Raw genomic sequence first — 21,524 nt, forward strand, 5'->3', positions numbered from 1 at the left:
ATGATTGCAGGTTTACAGCAAGCTTGCTCTACAAATTCTGTGATTATCATTTGCCTTTAGTTCCTCAGTTTCAGAAGGTGTTTGGCTCAGCAGGTAGGCTTTGCTCTCTATTCTGATGATTAACAGCATCAGGCTTTTTCCACACCAAGTTTGTGTGGACTACAGATGTTTTAGAGTCCTCCTAGTGAACATGTTGAGTAACTATCTCTCTGCACACCCCAGGTGATCTGAGACTTAGCTTCATACTTCAGAATAAACAGAATATGGATGTTGGCTATGAGGACCTCATTCTTTATACAGAGTAGTGTTATAATTCAAGTTGTGCTTCTGTCAGATTTTCAGCAGTAAGTAGGGCTGGTTCATTAGAAACAATGAAGAAAAGAAAGATCTAGGTATCATCTCAGTCATCTCAGGTATCATAAGATGACTCTCATGCACTAATGCATCGGGTATGATATTTAAGTTGAGAAAGGAAAGTGTTAGTGCTATGAAGTGCTAATGATGAAGATATGGAATACTGTGTTCAATATTCGCTAATGTTGTTCAAGAAAGACACATTTATTTTGGGTCAGATAAAAAGATGACAACTAGGATGTGATATAAGAGAGCACTATAGGTATGTAGATCCTGTGCAATACAGTGACGTATGGAGATACCCAAGTTGTCATTGAAATAGCTTAGGTAGAGGAAAGTACCTAGGGTACCTTCAGGTATCCTTTATACCAAGATAGATTTATCCTCTGTGTTGGGTAAGTTAGCCTATGTAGCAAGTCACATGAATGTCAGAATAATACTTCTGATGATAGCTCTTCTGGCTCTAAAGGAATTACCTTGGGTATATATAAACACATATACAGTATATCATTGTATCATGGAAGAGTAAATTCAAAGGTCTCCAGAAACAAACCTGATTATGACCCCTATGTCTAGATAGGAAAGGACAACTGGGCTCGATACAAGTTCCTTATGATCAAGGAAAATAATGGAGAATTATGTTTAGGTTTTACCTTCAGTGGGGAATCTAAAAATGAATACAAATCAGTGAAACCAAACTATCTATCTTATCACTATGAATCAGAAAGACATGTGGGGCCCTGTCTATCTAGAAAGGAAAGTTTCCTAATTTCTTGGACAGTGCCAGAGAAATAGAACACTTACCTCTTTCAAAATGTGAAACTGAATAAAATTAAAATATTTAAAGAAGGCTTTAAAAAGAGAAAGAAAATATAATTATCTTTGATGAGCAAACTTCTCCCTGGAGTAAGGACAAGAAACTGGAGATCAGTTGGCAAAACCCTATTGGGTCCCATATGTCTAATTCTTGCTTGCTGGTTAGCTCTAAATCTTCAAGTGTGAAGTTAAAAACAGAGCAAAACATTCTCACTTGTGGGTAATACTGCTAACATAAACAGTTACATAAACAGATAAACACAAGGGGAATTATATCTCCCAAACCCATATCAATTAGCTAAAGTCACATAGTGTTTTGCAATGTGAGTTACCATAATGTTAGCTCACAGAAGGCGGCACTCCTGGAAAGGAGTAAGCATGGTATTGCGTGCAGGGCATCAGATCTGAGTCAGGGTAATGGTTTGGTGACATTGCTCAAGTTCATTTTGCACTACTCAAATAGTATTACATATGATATATATAATATATGCACTATATACATAGAAACCACAGGAAATTTCTGTCAGCCCAGGTTACTCTGGGATGTTGAGCACACTGAGATGCAGTGCACGCCATCCCTGAGCCTCTGCCTTGGGGAGAGGAGCTTGTCTCCTTTCCTCTTCCAGCCAATGGCCCGTGGTCCCCTTTTTCGCTTTAAAGAATGGTGGGTGCCTCTCCCCTGAGCAGCCAGATAGGTGAGGGGGCAGCAGTAGTCACCCAAGCAGAAAAGAAGCCCGGTTTGGGGCCATCTACAGTTTTTCTTTCCTCTTACAGACCCATAGGGCTGTGCTGTGGTGGTGGGAAGGTTTCTAAACCTCATGGAGCTGGCCTTATTGCTTCAGACTGTCTGCAGACACTCAGTGCTTCAGGTGCACTTCGTTTCAGTCTTATCTCCATGTCTTGGGCACTAGAAATTTATGTCTGGTTATTTCTCTAGTTAAAGTGGTGACAGACAGAGGAATGCACACTACCTTAACCTGGTTAATTATTTGTAAACTCTCTTGCTGAGAGTACCCCAAAATCAATTAGCTGTGAATGGTTAGCCTGCATGCAGTTACAGTGTCTGCACACATTGGTGTTGCACTATTCTGTGAGCCCTGGTTTCCTCAGACCATTGTATGAAAAACTGCATCACTCAGGTTGTTTCTCTAGATTCTGATTATTCACAAGTGCTACTTGAGTATGAACTAGTATACAGTTTATATAACAAAACTGTGCAGACAATCATCAACAATATGCTGATATTTATAGATTTGAAATGTACGTAAAGAGGGTAAGCACTGACAGTGGAAGGTCTTTGATTGTGGCTCTTTAACAAGTAAGTTCTAAAAGTTCTCTATTTCATCACTTTTTACCTGATGTTGAATGTCCCAGTCAGACAAGAATCTTAAACTGGTGAGAACAAGCTAGCCCTTAATAGTCAGATTTATTTTCACAAACGTCCTGCTACTTAGATGAATAAACAAACTTATGCAATACTTATTCCAATGTATTGCATCCATCCACTAGCCTTTTACATCAAAAACACCACAAGCTGAAGCAGTCTGATGGAGTTGCATCAGCTGGTTAATTAATTGCTATTTGTACTTGACAGGCTACAAAAATTATTGGTATGCATTAAACATGTCATGACCTAATATGAGAGGATGTGAAGTCGTGTCGTCCCCCCCCACCCCCCCAAATAAGAAAGCTATAAATCCTTTAAAAAAATATTATTATTGTTATTCCTATTGCTCTTAGAAGCCTTCAGGCAGAGTCAGGGCTCTTTTTTCCTTTACACACTTCTGATGAAAGATAAGCAGTACTTTAAGGTCTTTACAATCTAAATAAAAAAGTAAAATTAAAAAAACCCCCAAACAAACCAGACAACCAAAAACAGAAGCCTGTTTTCTTTTCACACTGTGAGTGTTGTCACAACTTCAAAAAATGATACAATGTGGTGTCAACAGAATAAAAGCCGTCATTGCTTACAGTCTTACAGTAGGAAAGGTCTTCATACCTTGGGGTTTAATGTCAAAATAATAGAAACACAGAAATGTTGGTTAGAAGGCACATCAGTAAGCTATCTAGTCCAAGGTCTCACTTGATATGTGACTATTTCCAGCTCTAGATCTACTAATGCAAGAAAGAATAACAATCACTTTAAGGATGTTAAGCTCATGCCACATGTAAACCAGAAAATGTACACGTTGTCCATTTCAAGCTGATTGCCAACTAGAAGGCCAACTAGACTGGCCTCATTGCTGGAGCCTTCTGCTGCCTTCTCCTCCAGACCCCTTATTTTTAAGCCACTGCATTTCTGGTTCTTGACACCCATCTTAACACTTGAGATGTTCCTTTCTCCAGACCGCTGCTGGCAGACTCCAACTCAACAGATCTGCAGAGCTTATTAGTGAGGCCACCTCTGATGCTGTCTCACCTAGAGTTGGGGCACTGCTGAGAAGTGTCTCATGAGCTGGGAACAGGAGGGTTAGATGAAAGTCTACAGAAATTTGCTTTGAATGGTAGTCATGAACTCAATGTGTATAATTTTGAAAGGGAACTTACAGGCTTTGGAGTTTTCCATGGAGAAAAGAAACCTGAAATAAACAAAAAACAACGTTAGCAGATTTTTCTGATGCATAAAAAGTGGGGGCTAAGTGGCATCTATGCTCCTGTTCTCATTCAGGTCTGCAGATAATATTGACATATATGAAAATTCTCTACACACAAGGGGTGAAAACAGAAACCACAGGGGATAATTTCTAAGAAAAAATATATGCAAATATATATATATATGCATATATATATATATGCAAGTGGAGCTATTGAGATCATTGCCATACTTTACAAACAGCATGGTATTAGGTTGAAATTAAAAGAACTAAACAAAAGGACTTCCAAATGTCTTGGTGGACATTGGATAAGACACCAAATGACCTGGTATTGATGTGTCAAATGCAGTCGCACCTTTAAGAAGAAGCAATTCAGAACATCCCATCAACAAAACCTAATAATACAAGAGATTTTTTTAGAAGAAAAGCCTGTACAAAAATAACTGTTTCTTTAGTCTAGATAAGGTAGTCAAGTCTTGGGAAGGTTGCTTGTTTCGATACTGTCCTGTTTTTTTGTCATAGTTAGCAAGTGATCAGACATGACTACCTCTACTACACAACTAGTTATCTCCTTTTCCTTGGTTATTGACTGACTGATAAATTGCTTTAGTGACGTTCATGAATTTCAACTATTGTAGCCTACAAATGTTTGAAACTCCAGATATGTCCTTTTCATAAAAGGAGATCATTTGTAACATTCATTGTAGACACTGTTCTTATCTTATGCAGCACAATGTTAAAAAACTTACAAAATATTTAATAAAAAGAAGAATTTCAAAGGATATTGGGTCACATTTTTTTAAAATACCAGCTTTCAGCATAGCTTTAATTAAAAAACTCATTCTCAGTTTAATAGCAGGTAAAAAAAAAAAAAAGGCCGTGGACCTTCCTAAGTAAGATAAAAAGCTAATAACAAAGAGTTCATTTGTTTTGTCAGAAACAGAAATGGGGCTTAAACTGAGACATCTAATAGGAAGACTGCTCTTTCATTCAAAAAATGAATTAAGCTGTAAGAGTAGTACAGACTTCATTATTTCTTTTTCTAAGGTGAGTCTAGAAAAAAAATTAAATCATGAGAATACCAGGGAAAGTATGGGAAAGTATCTTTCTACAGACAAATCACAACAGGAATTATATTTGTACATAGTATTTAAGATTCCTAGAATTCTATGATAATGAGGTAATTTTTTCTGCCATGATATCTAATTCATTTAGACTGAAAAAATCTTGGAGTGAAAAAGCACTTGAGCCCTTTGCAGAGAAACACTGGCTGTTTTGTAATGCTGATGTATAAACTGATAGTGCTTTTAAACAAAAAGTATATTGGGAAAAGTAATCCTGGAAAGGTTTATGTTTACTGGCTCTACAGTGTCTAGATAAAAACTGCTATATTAACAAGTAGACAGATTTCTTTCCATCTGCAAATTCAAGCTGAGATAACAGGCATCCTGTATAGATCTGGCTTGTACATCACCTTCAGTGTTAAAGATTTTGTAGTAGAAGCTTACTTAATAACTTCTTGGATGGCTGATGGCTACCTTTTTATTACCTGCTATTGTTCTGTACAGCTAATAAGAGTGAAAGTTAAAAAGCATTTTTCCCCTCGGCATTAAAGTTAAGACTTGCAACTTGCAAGAAGGTGTGCTGAAAGTTATCTCAAATCAACTTACTACCCTGATTTGGTGTTCAGATAATACTGGTGGAAGTAACTCTCCCTCCCAATGGTACTGGTGCACCTCCCATAACTTATTGTCAGCAGAAATTACTCTAGGACAAACTGAAAGGTCATTTTTTCCTATTTATCTACTGTCACCACCTAAAAATATGTTTTGCTGGAGTTAATCAGAAAATGTTCCTATCAATTAAAATATAAGTATTTATAAATCAAATAAATAATGACATATACATCAAGTGAAGATTTTTTTTAAAAACCCTCAATTAAAATTTCAATTATTCATTCAAACGAAGAGAACATGGACTTATATTTAGTTTGGAGGCTATGGGTACGGACTGCAACATACAAATGACAACATCTACACTCAAAACAAATAAAAGGCAAAACCTAACGGATATAGGATGCCACAGAAGTAAAAGATCCAAAGCAGGATTTTTAAAAAGTATTGGATATCCATATATGTACAAAAGCACGTTAGAAGTGAAAATCTCTTGAAACTAATATTAAAATCCATTTTTCAGATTTAAATTCAGCTATTAGACCAAGAACTCATGTAAGATGAGATGGTCTCTCACCTATGTCAAAGACTAGGTGCTAGACTAAATAGGTGAAGGCCTAGTTCCGTAAAGCAAACCCTATCTTATATCTTTCATGTGTTTCATGACAATTTTAATGTTGCCTCACATATCATCTGTATTCTCAGTTGAACTAAACATCCTTTTTCCCAATCTAAACAAAATTGACCTTTAGACAATGTATGACATTATCAGTTATTCAACATGAGACTGATTACGGATAATTATTGTGAACCAAACTTGTCCGGAATTATCACTGATATTTAAATACATGCAACCATTGCTGCAAATTCAAGAATTCAAGAGTATAATGCATATGTAGTACATTATAAGTGTAACAGAAACTTCACATGAAAAAGCAAAATCCACTTTCCTGTGTATTCTGCATGTTCCCTTCTAACTTTCACCTTTAAATATTGTCCTGCATAAGTACAGGACCAAATCCTCTACATGTAGAAAATTGAGGTTTGGAAGCTCACCTGAAGCATATATCTTAATAATATGCATTTCGTGCACACTCAACAGTGTTGGCCTTCTGCAGCCACATCTACAGCTGGCAATGAGAAGCAGCGGACTTTCACTTAGTTTGACGTCACTTCACAACACCACATTTTCCCTTGAATTTCTGGTGCTGGTGCATTACACGCTGTGAGTATTCCCCACCAGAGCCATTGGGGTCCCACTTGAATGACAGCTGCTGGCAGACTGGCATCAGTTCAGTACTGACTTGGAGGCAAGACTGAAATTTGTTCTCCAAAGAGTGCAGCTTTCAACTTCTGCTGAGTATTAATACAGTACTGACACTGTTCAACCTTCTAATCAACTCACATCTAACTAGGCACACATATTGGATAAGCTCTTACAACCTCCTTATCCCACTTCCAGATTTCCACTTCTCCCTCCCCAAACTCCCAACCCCCTACTGTCCAACTTGTGATGTCTTCTATAAAAACCTGAGTAGCTGAGAATACTATATACATATACATATAAACACCCCTCAGCCCCATATTCACATACACTTTTAAAATTTGAAATAATAAAAGCCAACTTGGATCCACCTAAAAGTACGTCATGCAGCCTGTTCTTCCCAGAAGTGGCTTTGTGCTCACCCATGTGCCTGACAGCCATTCCTTCTTGTAATAGCTTCACCACATAAGCTGTGGCTCACTTTCTGAAGACTCCCATATTTTTCTCTTAGTTTTAAATAAGTCTTTATTAACACTCCTTGTAAAGGCAGCAGTACAGGTCTGAATTAGTTTTGAAAAGGAGAGTGGGGTTACTGAATTGTGTCAAAGAGCAACCACCACTGCTCAGCCAGATGCTAGCAGGACAACACTATGGTCACCACCTAGTGTAATGTAATATAACATGTAAGCATGTGAGGATAAAGTATATAACCTCATATACTTCTCCAAAGTTAGTTTTGAGAATATAATGATTTATTTTTCAATGTTGGCCATTTAAAATGTAATAAGGTACAGCAGCTGGTGGCCAACACCTTTACTGAAATTTTAATTGTTTCATTTTAAATAAATAAGCTGAGGTACAGTAACAACCATATGCTTTTTAAAAATCAGAATTACATTTTCTCATAAAGCAGTGTTGGAAAAATTATTTTTGACAGTGCCTTTTAGATTATTTTTACCACCTTCCAAAATGAGCTTCCCTAGAAATCAGAGCTGTGGTAGTTTCCATGTTGTAACTTTACCAAAACCCACCAGTAACAGAAAACATATTTTAGATTCTAGTGTATTTGGGGGAAAAAAAATAATTTTTTTCTTTTTTCAGATCAAGGCAAATTCCAGCTTCAGTTTACTGTACTTGTCCTTTTCGATGAAGATATCCTATAACAAAAGACAAACCTCATCACACTCATTGTATCTGTTTCTTCTTATATACAAATTTAAGTATGCGTTTGTCATAAAATATGCTTACAGATTTCACATGCCTTTTACACTTCAGCTAGTACTTATTGCTGGAAAGTTTAGTTTTCTAAAAGAAGCTTATCAGACAGGACTTAGAGCATTTGCAAGATAGAGTCTTGATCTGTTGTTTTTTTTTTTTTTTCCAGTAAAAATCCTGATTTTGACATATTCTGTAATGTCAATAATACAAAACCAGCCTTCGGTTATTAGTCTGCTGCCATGTGGATGCTTTTTGCTATATTTCCATCTCCATATTGTATTGATTCCTGGAAAACTTCTTAAGACCATGTAAAATCACAGGTAACTAGTTAATCCAGGTATTGCTAAACCACAGGACCTTTAATGGTGTTCACCTCTGTGGCAGATGTGTATGTATAATTAAACTGAAGCCCGGGAACAGTTTGATTTTTGCAGTGACAGCATGTGGTAGTGCTGCAGGGAGGAACTCAACAGCATCAAAGAGAAAGCCTTTTAATCCAAAGCAATGTTCAGGGCAAGTCAACTTCCCTCCACATCACTTCTCACACTGATGATACAGCACGTGTTTTGCCCATTAGCTTTCACTGGGCTTCTTGGGGTTTTTTTGTGCTACAAAAGTCTTGTTCCATATGGCTTCCTGAGCAAAGCTGTCCCAAGCACTGCACAGACCTTTCTCACGTAGATGCTTGGAAGTCATTGAACAGATGGCTGATAAGCACTTCCAGAGCATTGACTGACTCCATGGGCATCTTGTCAACGTCCACATTACAACACTTCACTTCAGCAAAAGTTTTCCTTTCTAGAAAAGTTACTGTATAAATTTACTGTAACAGCATATTTTTTTTCCTGTGCTTTTTCTTTCTCTTACTGCGATCCCTGAGATGTCTATCAGTTGCCTACACTGGGGCCTCAGTTCTAGAGGTGTCAAATGCCCATTAACTTCAAATGGATGTGACAGTGGAGAACTTCTCTGAGAGTTCAGACTCACAGTGTACACCATTAGCAGGATGCAGGGAGCTGTTTCTTACCATTCATGTTAAATCTGGCTTCTCCTTCTGTGTGTTTACCTTTTGTTGAGCTATGCTACGTATGGTTGGATTAGGTGCACAGAACTCAAGCTACAATTGGGCTCACTCATTAAGATGCAAAATATCCTCCAGCCAAAATTCCTAAAATACTGGTGGGAGAGATAATGGGGTTTTTTGTGTACATAGAACAAATATATAGCATTAATTCAATTATTCTTCAAATGTTTTCCCGTTTTCAGGAAAACAAACCTGATCAATGAAAACAAGTAAATTAATTTATATACTGTAGTAAACACAATCTAAAAGGAAACAATGAATTAAAATAGATGGAAATAATACTTATGAAAACAAGCAGGTGATAAAAAGTTTGAACTGGTCATGTCATATGTAAAATATCAGATGATGTATGGGGAATGGCAATTAGTAGTTCCATTTCTAATAAAATCAGTCATTACCACGTAGTATTTTTTCAAAGGTCCATCTTTTTCAAACAGATTTAAATATTGAGCTCTTACTCTAGCAACAACAAAAAGTTGATTTACCTTGAAATATAGAGTAGGTGTAAGAAGACTGGGAGCTTTAGCTCTTCAAGCATAGTTAGCTAGTCCTGTTGTCAGCTGTCCTTCAGAGTGATGGTGCCATGCTGTGGAGGATCCATTTGGTCTTTGTTTGGGATGGCACCTGATGCAATGGGTCAAAAATCAACACATCCCACATCAGAGTGAGATGAATGACCCATCATGTTTGATCAGGCCCACAACATTATATATGGTTAGACCCAGTGTCTTTTCCCTTGCAGTAGGCTACACACTGGCAACATGGCAAGTAACTGATGTAGCACTGTGCTGCACTGAGATGAAGGCTGCTTACAGTCATCAGTTGTTATAGCAAATGCAGGTTCAGATTAATAAAACTGTGAAACAGGTCTGTCTTCTTCAGAGCTATATACAAATGCCCATGTTATTAAACAGGTTTGCCTGAAAGAGACTTGCAATGGTACAAACTGATCCTCAGCAGTTGCTTGTGGTGGCATTTTCCTTTATGCTCCACTACTCCATTGCTCCTGAGCTCAACCCAAGTGAGACTGCTACCGAAGTAGTGCTCCAGTCCAAATCAGCACTATTTTTCACTCTCTTTGGCCTACTACACCTGTGAAAAGTGACTCCAAAAACCAAATACATTCCTGCCCACAGATTGTCACTCTCTAAAGGTGCAAGGCAAAGAGCAGGCACAGTTCACAGGAAGGTCAGCCGAATCTTTAGACCCTCTTGGGGTAGCACCTTCTGTGGCTCATGTCTTCTCCAGGTGACCTGGGGGCATCATGAGTCCCTTCAAACTTTCAGATTTCTTGATGAGTAGCATGAAATGCGAGACAGAGAGGTTTATCAGAAATGATGTAGAGGTAGAGGAGTACCTTGGGAAATTAAACCTGATATTATCTCACTGAAGTCTACAGAACTGATACAAAAACTTGATTGACTGTGAGATCAGGTACTAAATCAATATTCAGCTTTTTATACATAGGAGCACTTTCTGTGCAGTTCATGAAGTTTCACTGACCTAGCCTTCCTAAGCAACAATTTTCCAATAATATTCAGATCTTCACAAACAACTAGAAAAAGCATAGCTATTTAAAGTCATGAATGATAGAAGTACTTGCTGTTCAAGCTGGGACCCTCACCAGTCACCTGCATCTATGAGACTTTCCTCTAAAATACACCAGAGAATCTCAAGCTACCATTAAGTTTTCACTTTCATGAATAGCAAGGAGTCTTTGTTAGCAAGAATACAGCCATCAGAAAAGGTCAGAAGCTGGCATAGTAATGAGTTAATTTACATTCTAATGGACATACAGCTATTTATTTTGCTTGGCTGCTACAGCTGTGTGAATTGCTTATCAGTCAGAGATTTAAAATAATTTATGAAACTAGGAAAAAACCCAACAAACTAAATACCATCTCCTTCTGATTAATCTGAATGTGAAGCAGAGAATTTCTGGATCATAGCTAAAATAGTGCAGAGGTAAATGCAACATTGTCAGTGACAGTTTTTGATGCTTAAATGTACTAGATTTGGGAAAAATAACAAAAATCTCTACAAGAATTTCTGGAAATGAGAAATACATTTGTGGAACAAATAGCTTTGTATGTGGTCAACAAGAGTAGATTATTTTCCACAGATGAAGTTTGATACTAAACACCTATAAAATGTCTCAGTGGGTGACACTTTTATATGAACTTTCTTCTCTTTTGTGGCACCTATTACTGGAACAGTGTTACACTGTTACAGATTTATTTCCTTGTTGATAGCAAACCATATTATCTGAAGGACAGCCATGTCTCTAGAATAGAGAAAATGCTGCTACAGTACAATTCAGAACAGATTTTACTGGGACAACTTGACCTGGAGTAGAAAAAGGTATCCTATGGAATGGAGGAAGACTCTCATCTCTTGCCTCTTATTATAGAAGTTCCTACTAGAAGCTCAAACCCTTAGGTCCATATCCTGGTTTATGATTTGCAACTGCAAGTAGAACTGTTGGATGAACTGTTATTTTCCTCACTGAGGTCTATAATATATGTATTTTATGTAAATACTAACCCAGTTAGCAAGAGTCTATGTACCCAGGTACTAACACATGATGAGTGGAGAAAGAGATCTCAGAAATTTGCTCACAGGTTGTAAACTCTGGCAACACCTTGAAAAGGTCAAGGTTATTTTTCTGTACAGACAAGAAAAAGAACCTTTTTTTTGGCAGAAGGAAATTTTCCCTGAAGAATCTTCAGTTTTGCTTATGTATGTTGTCCAATGACTGCTGCTAAAATCAGTGTCACTAGCTCATGTGTCCAGGCTAGGGATTACACTCTCTACTGTACTGCTCTAATACTGCAAGAGCTAGTAATGCAAGTAATGCACTGTCTTGGGCAAACATATTGTTGCACACAACCCCCCCAAGCAGAGCAGACACAGCAAGGTGAAAAAACTGGTGTATGTCACACACACTGAATCAGCAACATAATTTAGAATATAAATTGAGTCTTCGGAGTCCTGACAGCTCGTGACTGTTGCTTCTAGAAGGCCCTGCGAGTGTTCCCATACCCATAAAGACTCTGTATGCTTGCTAAGAACGTGTCTGACAACTCAGTCTGGCTTTACTGAAAGTTAATTTAAGCTTCAAAACTAACTTCTCAGGAATACTGCATCATATTTTCAGAGCTCTCTGATAGTCAGAAAATCTGCCTAACTATGCCAGTGTCTCTGCTCCTTCATGTGTTTAGAGTCTGCTCCCATTTAAACTTCTACACTTTCTAAGCACATTAAAGAAATCTCAGTTTACCTTATGGCATGTCACTTTGATGAATATCAAGGCATGTTCACATTGTTTTCTGTTAAAATGTAAATGGTGCATAAGTTGTACACAGTGTCCTAAAGTCTTTTTCATGAAAATACATTCACAAAAAGTCTTCAGCAAGTGCGAGGGAAAAAATATTCAATAATAAATCCATTCCTTTGCTTATATGTAAGCTTCATATTAAGGCATAGATGAAAAGGAGTCACCAGATATTTACTGTTGGCACCTATGCTGCCAGTTCCTCCTCTTCTAAATTCCTTCATTGCATCCATGTTTTCTCTCAGCTACCCCCTTCTTCAGATGCCTGTTCCCAAACTCTCACAGACTTCTCCTCTTTGTTCCCAGGATTTCCCTCCCTGTGTCCAGATCCTGATTTGAAAACCAGCTAATCCTATCCCTGAAACAGTGATCAGAAAACTCCCTAATAAAAGAATAAAAACAGATAAATGTAGGGAAATGCCCTTGGTGTCCATGACTATTTCTGAATGGGAGACCTTGCAATGCAATGCTCCGCTCTAATGGCAGACAGAAAAACAGCACATCGGAAGTAGTGCTGAACCATGCAACTGAGGTTGAACAGCCGAGAACTGAGTCTAGAAAGATTTCAGCTAACCAGAGATGGCAACCTCGCAGTGACCTGAAAAAACGTCTGAACTCTGTTGTTTGTACGGAGTAGTTTTCCAGATATCAGCTCAGTTGCATCACCATCTAGTGTCTTTTGGGTTGGGCTATATATCCTCATGACATTGCCAGCTGTGACAAAGGACCTATAGGTGGAAGGTGAGGTGGAATACCCAAGGGCATCTCAATTAGTATAGGATGCCTACGTTTATGCAGTTTACTGAAGCTCCCATCAATTATAATGGACACATAGATATCTGTGCCAAATTTAGACACTGATATTCAGACAACTAAATTTTGATGTCATAGTCTGTGAATTAGGAACTTAACGTGGATGCACAACCATAGGTATCACCCTAGTATCAAGGGTGCCATACCTTATGTTACTCAGAAATCTGTGCTGGATTGGCAGATAAGACACAGAATCTATGGGAAGCTTCAGAGCTTCAGTTGTCATCCTGGACAATCTTGAGTCTCCCACTGACTCTGCCACTCCAGTGAAGATTTCTTGATACCCCAGTGCATGTCAGATGGTCCTGGATATCTGTTAGTGAGCTCAGAGCTGAGCTCAGAGTCTCACTGCTCCTGTTTTTTCTGAGGTTTGGGAGCACTGGACAAAAGTTCATCATAAAGCAACAAATAAGTTAAATTACAGAGACTGAGAGAGCTGGCTGGTTTCACCTGACTGCCTTTCTGTCATTATTAAATTACATTGTAGTAACTTCAGAATTTTGTGTTTAATATGCATTAAGCTGTCAGCATGGTTCTGAATTTTATTGATTTGCCTTTGAAATCTCTTCTGTGACAATGGGAAATGTCAGGAGCTCAGGTGTGTTAACTATAATTGGCTTATTTTCATACCACATGGCAGAATGATAAACACTTGATGGCAACATAATGAAAAGGTAATCATGCCACTTGGCCACAGTGGTGGAAGCTGGAATAAGCAATAGCATACTTATTTGATTCTTTGGATCCAGATGTTATTCAAAGTAACAATTTCTTTCCAATTTCCTGCTCCTTCACACCAGCTTGACAGACCAGTTTATTCTTGGTTGTAGGGATTCAGGTAGAACAGAAAGATTGACAGTGGGAGACTGTGAAAGAAAACACTAACAGGAGAAACAAAACTTATCACAACATTCAAGTTCTACATGGTTGAGTCTTAGCTGTGAAAGTATATTATTTAGTGTAGGAAAGCAGAATATTCAGCAAGGGATGTTACTGGAAGGCCGATGTCTGTGAACAGTGAATTTCTATAAACTCTCAGTTCCCTGGTTGAACCTCTAGGTAATTCACTTTGCTTTGAGCTGCTGAAGGTTTGATACTGTCCACACTGACATGTACCTAGTAGAGATAAACCTCTTTGCTTTCATGTTCACCCAATCAGGAGGTAATTCTCAGTATTCAACTTAGTTATCAAGAAGAACAAAGCTGAATTAGTAAAAGCTTTGCAGCGATCTAAATTATAATGGTTAAAATGACATGAAGTTCAGAAGATCTAGCATAAGACCATGGGAGCCTGAAAGAAAAAAGATGAGAGAGAAATAATGATTGATGTGCATGATACTATTGCAGTGCAGAGCACTAAAGAGTACAAAGCATGATAAATCGATCAAGATGACCTGGCTTGCAAAAAAAAGTTGAGAAATGTCACATTTTTCTGAATCCCTGAAGGTCTGGAGATGAGCAATTAACATAAAGAAGGCCTGTGTCCTTAAGTCTAATGAGAGAGGAACAGTATTGATGTGAATTTTATGATGTTTAGATTGTGTGCTGGTCACGTGTAGTCCTGCGCAGTACTTTAAAAAGTTAATGAACAGAAGACTAAAAAATGATGCTGATAAAGGATCCTGACAAGATAGTTGGGAAGTGATAAGTATTAAATGAATGTATTACAAGGAAAAGCAAGAAAAACTGTGGATAGGTAATTTTTTTTCCCTGTGACAGTGCTTTGTCTCTCAGAGGAACATAAATTGATTTCAGACTGTTGAGATTTAGACGACATGTCTAACATAATGGAAATAACCCCTCAATACTGAGAAAATTGGAACAGTACATAAACATGACAAGTTAAACAGAGAAGATTATGGCGCTGACAACCGTGAAGCATCTTGTGGACCTCACAGCTGGTCGAAGCTTAAAAATTAGCATTTTTAGAAAGACTTGCCAGGGCACCTAGCATGTATGTCCCTCCTTTTTTAAAATCAGAACTTACTGCATAAGAAAGGAAACTTGGATGTAACCTTTGGATCTGTAAAACATCTTCTTCCTCAGTCTCAGATCTCAGATGAAATTGCTGGTTAAGCTCTAGATGAAATACCTACCCACCATGTAATATTTAGCAGCACCATCTAATATTTAGTGAGCACTAAATATTAGATATTCCTGATAACATGGAGCCTGAAGTAATTTCTCCTATTATAAAACAGGCCTTTGTTTCTCATACCATAAGCAAGTTTTTGATCTATCAGGCAATTGACAGTTCCAGACTAAGTTGCTCTATTTCTCAGTGGATGTTCTCTTTGGTGAATTTTTTTAAAAGGTCTAGAACTCAATCTTGGTAAGAGGTGTTTTAAACTTAATATTTCATAGGCTAGAGGAAACCAATTACAATCCCGTTCTAGTTTCAACAAAACTGTATGTCCAGCTACTCAGAATTTAATTATTCAGAAATTATTGCTGCAATTTGAAAATATTAACTTATATACAACAGAAAGCAGACAAAAATATCTTCAGATCCTCCACTGAACAGTTATTCCATGAGGAATGTTCTGAAAGTTGTGTATTCTGCTATACAAAGAAAGACCTTAAATGGGAGACATGATAAACATCTATAATTCTCCTTAATCTGGTAAAGATTATTTACTGTTAATGAGAACTGAAAAAAACAGTGTGCAAGTAGCTATCACATATTAATGAATAAAAGTGGGAATCTCTGTGCACAAACACAAGTCATGAATTTTTATGCATCCCTTTCCTAGTATGAATGAGTTAGAAATGCAACTGAATCGCAACTTCTACACCAGCACTCTGCAATAGTTGCATTTTCATTTAATGACAAAAATACGTATCTTGCTACACTGCAGTCCTTTATCTCTCATACAGGAGAAAAAAAAAAAAAGCTTGTGAATACTTCAGAATTAACACTCACTCTCTAGAGACTAGGTTTGATCCTCCACCTGCAAAATTTCAGAGGCATTAATTTTTCTTTCCTAAATTTGTTGGGTTTAATTTGCAACATTATCTCCAATATAGAAAACGAATGTTTTCTTAATTATTATATTGCATTCTAAACCACTATTTTCTAATTTTTATTTCTATTATTCTCTGAGATCAGTGTGTTTTTCCAAATATAACCTTCGTAGTTTTAAATAGCAAAAGGGAAAATGGTAGCAGTATATTTCCATTTGGGGTTCTTATTCTGACCTCATAATTACAATGATGCATATTATCTTTGTGTTTTATCACCCCAAATTGTAAAACTGGTGTAATAGGACTTTTGCCTTTTGTAAAAATCTCTGAAGTTCCTAGGATTTCTGTGTAATTTTGTTTCTTCACTACTAAGTCACATTTATATAGCCACAGAAATGATGTCAGGGTTACAGCTCAGGAGGAGAAGCATCATCAGTCCTTAGTTCCAGCATTCAAGCCTTCGATTCGCTGTATGCAGAATATGCCAACCTGGGATGTCAGTGAAGAAATTACTTTTTATTTTGTGGCAATGTAGCTGGTTTTGATTTGGTGTTTCCTTCCCACCTGAGATGGAATCCCAGGTTAACCAAAGATTTAAGCTAGATCTGCCTAGACTCCTTCTTAAAGACAGCTCGAAAGGCTTAGATATATATATATATTGTCCTGGTTTTGGCTGGGAGAGAGTTTATTTTCTTTCTAGTAGCTGGTATAGTGTTATGTTTTGCATTTAGTACAAGAAGAATGTTGATAACACAGTGACATTTTCAGTTGTTGCTAAGTAGTGTTTATACCAAGTCAAGGATTTTTCACCTTCTGATGCCCAGCCAGCAAGAAGGCTGGAGGGGCACAAGAAGTTGGGAGGGGACACAGCCAAGACAGCTGACCCAAGCTTGCCAAAGGGATATTCCATACCATATTATGTCATGCCCAGTATATAAACTGGGGGGAAAGCTGGCCAGGGGCAGATCTCTGCTCAGGAACTAACTGGGCATCGGTCGGCGAGTGGTGAGCAATTGCATTGTGCATTACTTGTTTTGTATATTCTAATTTCATTATTATTATTATTATTATTACCATTATTGTTATTTTATTCCTCTTCTGTCCTATTAAACTGTCTTTATCTCAACCCATGAGTTTTACTTCTTTTTTTTTCTGATTCTCTCCTCCATCCCACTGCGGGGGAGCGAGGGAGCGGCTGCGTGGTGCTTAGTTGCCGGCTGGAGTTAAACCATGACTATATAAAATGTTTAGCTGGAGAATATAGAAGCAAAAGAGGTTTCTGAACATCTTGCCCTGCTCACTATGTCCCTACATTACTGGTCCTTGTTTCCAGTGAAATTAATGACTTCTTGAGTTACAACAAGCTCTGTATACTCCCTGCCAGTTCCCAGAAGATTTTCATCCCATTCCCTCTGAGGCCTATGTGTCTGCTGCTTGCTCTTCTCAGCAGGTTCCTGGATTAGGCTGCAGATCTCCAGCTCCCTGCCCTGAGTCCTCTTCCACTTGCTCAGATCCCACAGCCATTGGGAATGTCTCTCCATGAGGAGGACCTCAGGGAGAAGTGATCTGTCTTCACTGCAGGAGGACCTGCCTGACCCAGGTACTTCTCAGAGGAGGGAACGTAGCATACACACTTGGAAGAAACCAAATAGATGCTCTCCATCAGACTATTATCTACTTGACAGAGAGCATGGTTGTGGCTGTTCTGAGTAAATAGATTCTCATGTTAACCATAAATGTCTTTCAAGCAGTTTTATAGCTAGTAGACTTTGGTACCCAGAGTGTTGTAGGTCATGGCCTGTGCTTCCTCTCTGCTGAAAAAAAGGATCATCCTACAACATGACTCCTTAGAGAACTGTTTACATGACCCAAAACATCTTTTCTGAATACCTAATTCTTCACTATCTGGTTTCTATCCTTTCAGCTCTGTTTTAGACAACTTTTCCCAAGCCAGGTTTTTTTCTTCCATTTCTACAAGCTTTTAGTGAACAACTGCTTGCAGGATTCCTCACAGGAAATAAATTCTGAAATTATATGCTTAATTGTCTGTACAGGAAATGAGACATATTACAGGATCTGGGTATTAAGGAAACATCTTTCCATCCACCCTGTACATGGGCAATTGAATCAGCCATTACTTTTGCTAATGAAGAACTGATGGAAAATCCTAAGAAATCCCACAATTCAGGTCATTACTAACAATGATAGAAACTTTACTTAAAGATAGGACTCCTGCAAGAGTCTTGATCTTTACATAGTATATGAAAGTTTCATGTAATAACTTTGAAGTAAATGTGAAAAATGGAAAAAAAGATAGAAAAACAAGTATGAACTTAAGAAGCAGGGAAAACCGAACTGCAACAGGATCTCATTGATTTTGTTAACATTCATAATAAATGCAATAAAACAGTTTACTCATGGCATCTTAATGAGAAAAATATACAAACAATAACTTTTATTTTAAGTAATCGTGCTGAATTTGCCTTTTTCATTGTGATGTTATGCTCAGCTGATTATCCATAATGATTCAATAGCACTTTGGCAAGTTTGGGCTGCATTCTTTGCTATGTGTTTCAGGAATTAAGTTACACTGACTGCATAAAAATGCTCCCTGTTTGCTGATGCTTAATTTATTAAGTATTCCACATAGCTCTTTATCAATAGCGTGTCATCTGTCCAATGACATGGACCAATCTCTCTGCCATCTGCAAAATTTATCAGTATTGATTTTATGTTTTCTACAGGATCTTCATAAAAAGTGTAATACAGTCAAAAGCCAATAACTTATCCTAGAGGAATCTCATTAAAAATAAACTCCCTCACTCATTTCCTACTTATAATTATGTTAAAAGATCAATCAGTTAACCAATTTTTCAATTCAGTGTAAACCATACTAATTTTACCTGTTTTCATTTTTAAATAAGGAGTGGGGTTGTTGCACATAAAGCCTTACTAAAGTCCATTATATAAAAACAATTAAATTTTATAATCAAACTTGTAATATTAATAAAGATATTAATATATTTAATCTGAAATAATCTGTTCTCTGCAAGCCCACAGGTATAACTTCCCTTTCATAAAGAAATCCAGATTACTTTCTGTGGTAGCATAAATAGGATTCCAGATTTAGCTATAGTGCATGAGACAGATTCCAACTTTTGAGATAGTACAAGGTTTTTTTAATACTTTCAATTGCTCTATGCTTCCTCTGGTGTGTGGGCAGGACTCATCTCATGCACCCTTGTCTGGCTGGCTGGTCAGCTAAGGTCCTCAGCCAGACTTCTCTGTAATCAGTGGAGCATGATGGGCAACCTCAGAGAACAAGCTGCTTAAGCAGTGACTGAATAAAATAACGTCAGTCATCCTCTTCAGGTGCCTATTTTCCACCACTGACTGCAGGGGTAACTATTTTGACTAGTGTAGTGTAGAAATCTAACTTTTTTACAGTTAAGTTGGGATTCATTTGACCAAATGTGAGTAGTAATTTAAATATGAAACTTCGGTAGGTGAGTTTTTAAAAACTTTAATAAGCAACAGGAAAGAACAGACTCTTTCAGAATATTATTCATTTCAGCTACTTCAGATATTTACAGTAGCAGAATGGCACCATAGAGGTGCTTGTTTTCCTCATCATGCAGGGATCCCTGCTTGCTGCCCAGCTCAGATGAGGAAGGATGCCCTGTAGCTGTCCACACAGGATCCCTGATGACAACAGCTGAGGTGAACAGGGCTGTGTGTGTTGCAAGGCAAGCCTAGGAAGATAGGCTGAAGTATGTAGCATGTAAACTAGTTTCAGCTTCTTTGCCTTTAAGGACCTGTAAAAATATACATTCACAATTAATTAACATGAGATGACTGTTTTAAAAGGGCCATTTTGACTGAAACTGTATATAGCTGGTTCTTCTTTTAGTACAATGCATCCTAATGTGCTTCTATTAGGATACAGAGCTTAACAGAGTTGAAAGTCTGGTATACAGTAAACAAGTTACAAGATAAAACTCTTGCTTAATTAAGATTAACCTTAGTAGAAATAATCATTGTGGTTGATGTCCATGTAGTAAATGTTAGCCAGATCAGACTAGCTGTTCCTATTTTAGAGCCAACCCCACAAGCCATTGAGATGTCTCAGGAATGTTATATAATAAATAAATAAACACTGCATTATTTTTCAATTATAGTGTGAGAATAATTTGCTGTGTATGTAATATCAGTGAACACATCTGGCAAGCTGAAATAAAAAAGCATTTCTTCATTCCTTCTGTTTCCATTGATTTCTAAAGAACTTTCATATATAAAGAAATATATATTTGTTTTATATAAATATATATATTTAATATGGTGTAATAAGAAGGCAAGATTAAAGAACTTCTCCTTCTCTCTGAGAAGTACTGTGGAAGAAGCTTAAAATTATCCAGATGGTGATTTATTACATTCAGTCAGAGACCCTCTCTTTTAGCACCTTGGGCCCCCAAACATGAGAAAGATGGAGAACCAGAGAATAATATAAATGTTTAGGCTGGAAGGGACAGTTGGAGTTCATCTAGTCCAACCTCCTGCTCAAAGCAAGGCTAAGTTCAAAGTCTGGGCTGACATTCAAGAATGACAGCTTCTCTGAATTGCTCAAATGAAGGAAAAATGGAGCCAGAATGACAAGCAATAAACATACAGACTGAGGAAGGACCTGGGTAAAACATGGAAAAATCTAGTGAAGAAGGGCAGAAATTGGATGGAGATGACTGTCTTTGGCTCTACCACATTTCTTGGCTCTCACTGGCCACAGATCAAAGCCCTGTGGACTTCTCTTTTCCCCGTACTTCTCTCTGGACTGCTCTAAGACCTCCCATTGATGTAATCATCGTTCATTTTGGTTACACGGTTGAATTACTCTGCCAGAATCTTTTCATCTTCTTTCAGTAATTCCTGATACTTATTCCTGAGAACATTACATGTTAAATAGCGTGAGGCTTAAGAGCTATGCAAAAGAGCAGCTGGGTCTTCTGATGCACTATCCCACTAGGATCATATTTACAAAATAAAAAGGAACAAGTGTCTCCACTGGTCATTTCTTTTTTTCCTTAAGGAACAGATTAAGGTGTCTTCCACACTACTTCAGAGATATGATAGTGTTTATACTGCAGTAGAGAGGCACTGCTTGGCCCCAGATGCCTAAAATAATCACATTTATTGAGAACAAGTAGTTTAAAATACAGAAATTATTTCACATGGATAGTAAGAAAAAGATGTTGACTTTGTATTGACAAATGTGTTTAGTTAAGCTATTAACATATATGCAGATAATACTGTGGTATTTCCCATAATCAGCAAACCTTTTCTATGATGCTAACTTATCCCTGAAGTATTACTTAATGAATTTTTTTATTCTTCAAGAAAAACTCTATTATTATTATTA

General features: G+C 37.5%; 1 protein-coding gene across 14 annotated transcripts in view; it reads right to left on the reverse strand.

Annotated features, from left to right (window-relative positions):
- Window positions 1-21,524, reverse strand: part of MAGI2 (membrane associated guanylate kinase, WW and PDZ domain containing 2) — a 770,074-nt gene that overhangs the window by 92,832 nt on the left and 655,718 nt on the right. For all 14 annotated transcript variants that reach the window (XM_052789023.1, XM_052789022.1, XM_052789031.1 and 11 more), the window contains one exon: window positions 3,718-3,749. In XM_052789023.1, the coding sequence (XP_052644983.1) occupies window positions 3,718-3,749 (32 nt within the window). The remainder of the gene's footprint in view (window positions 1-3,717; window positions 3,750-21,524) is intronic.

The sequence above is a fragment of the Harpia harpyja genome, chromosome 6 (genome assembly GCF_026419915.1).
Source record: "Harpia harpyja isolate bHarHar1 chromosome 6, bHarHar1 primary haplotype, whole genome shotgun sequence".
Taxonomy (NCBI): Eukaryota; Metazoa; Chordata; class Aves; order Accipitriformes; family Accipitridae; genus Harpia; species Harpia harpyja.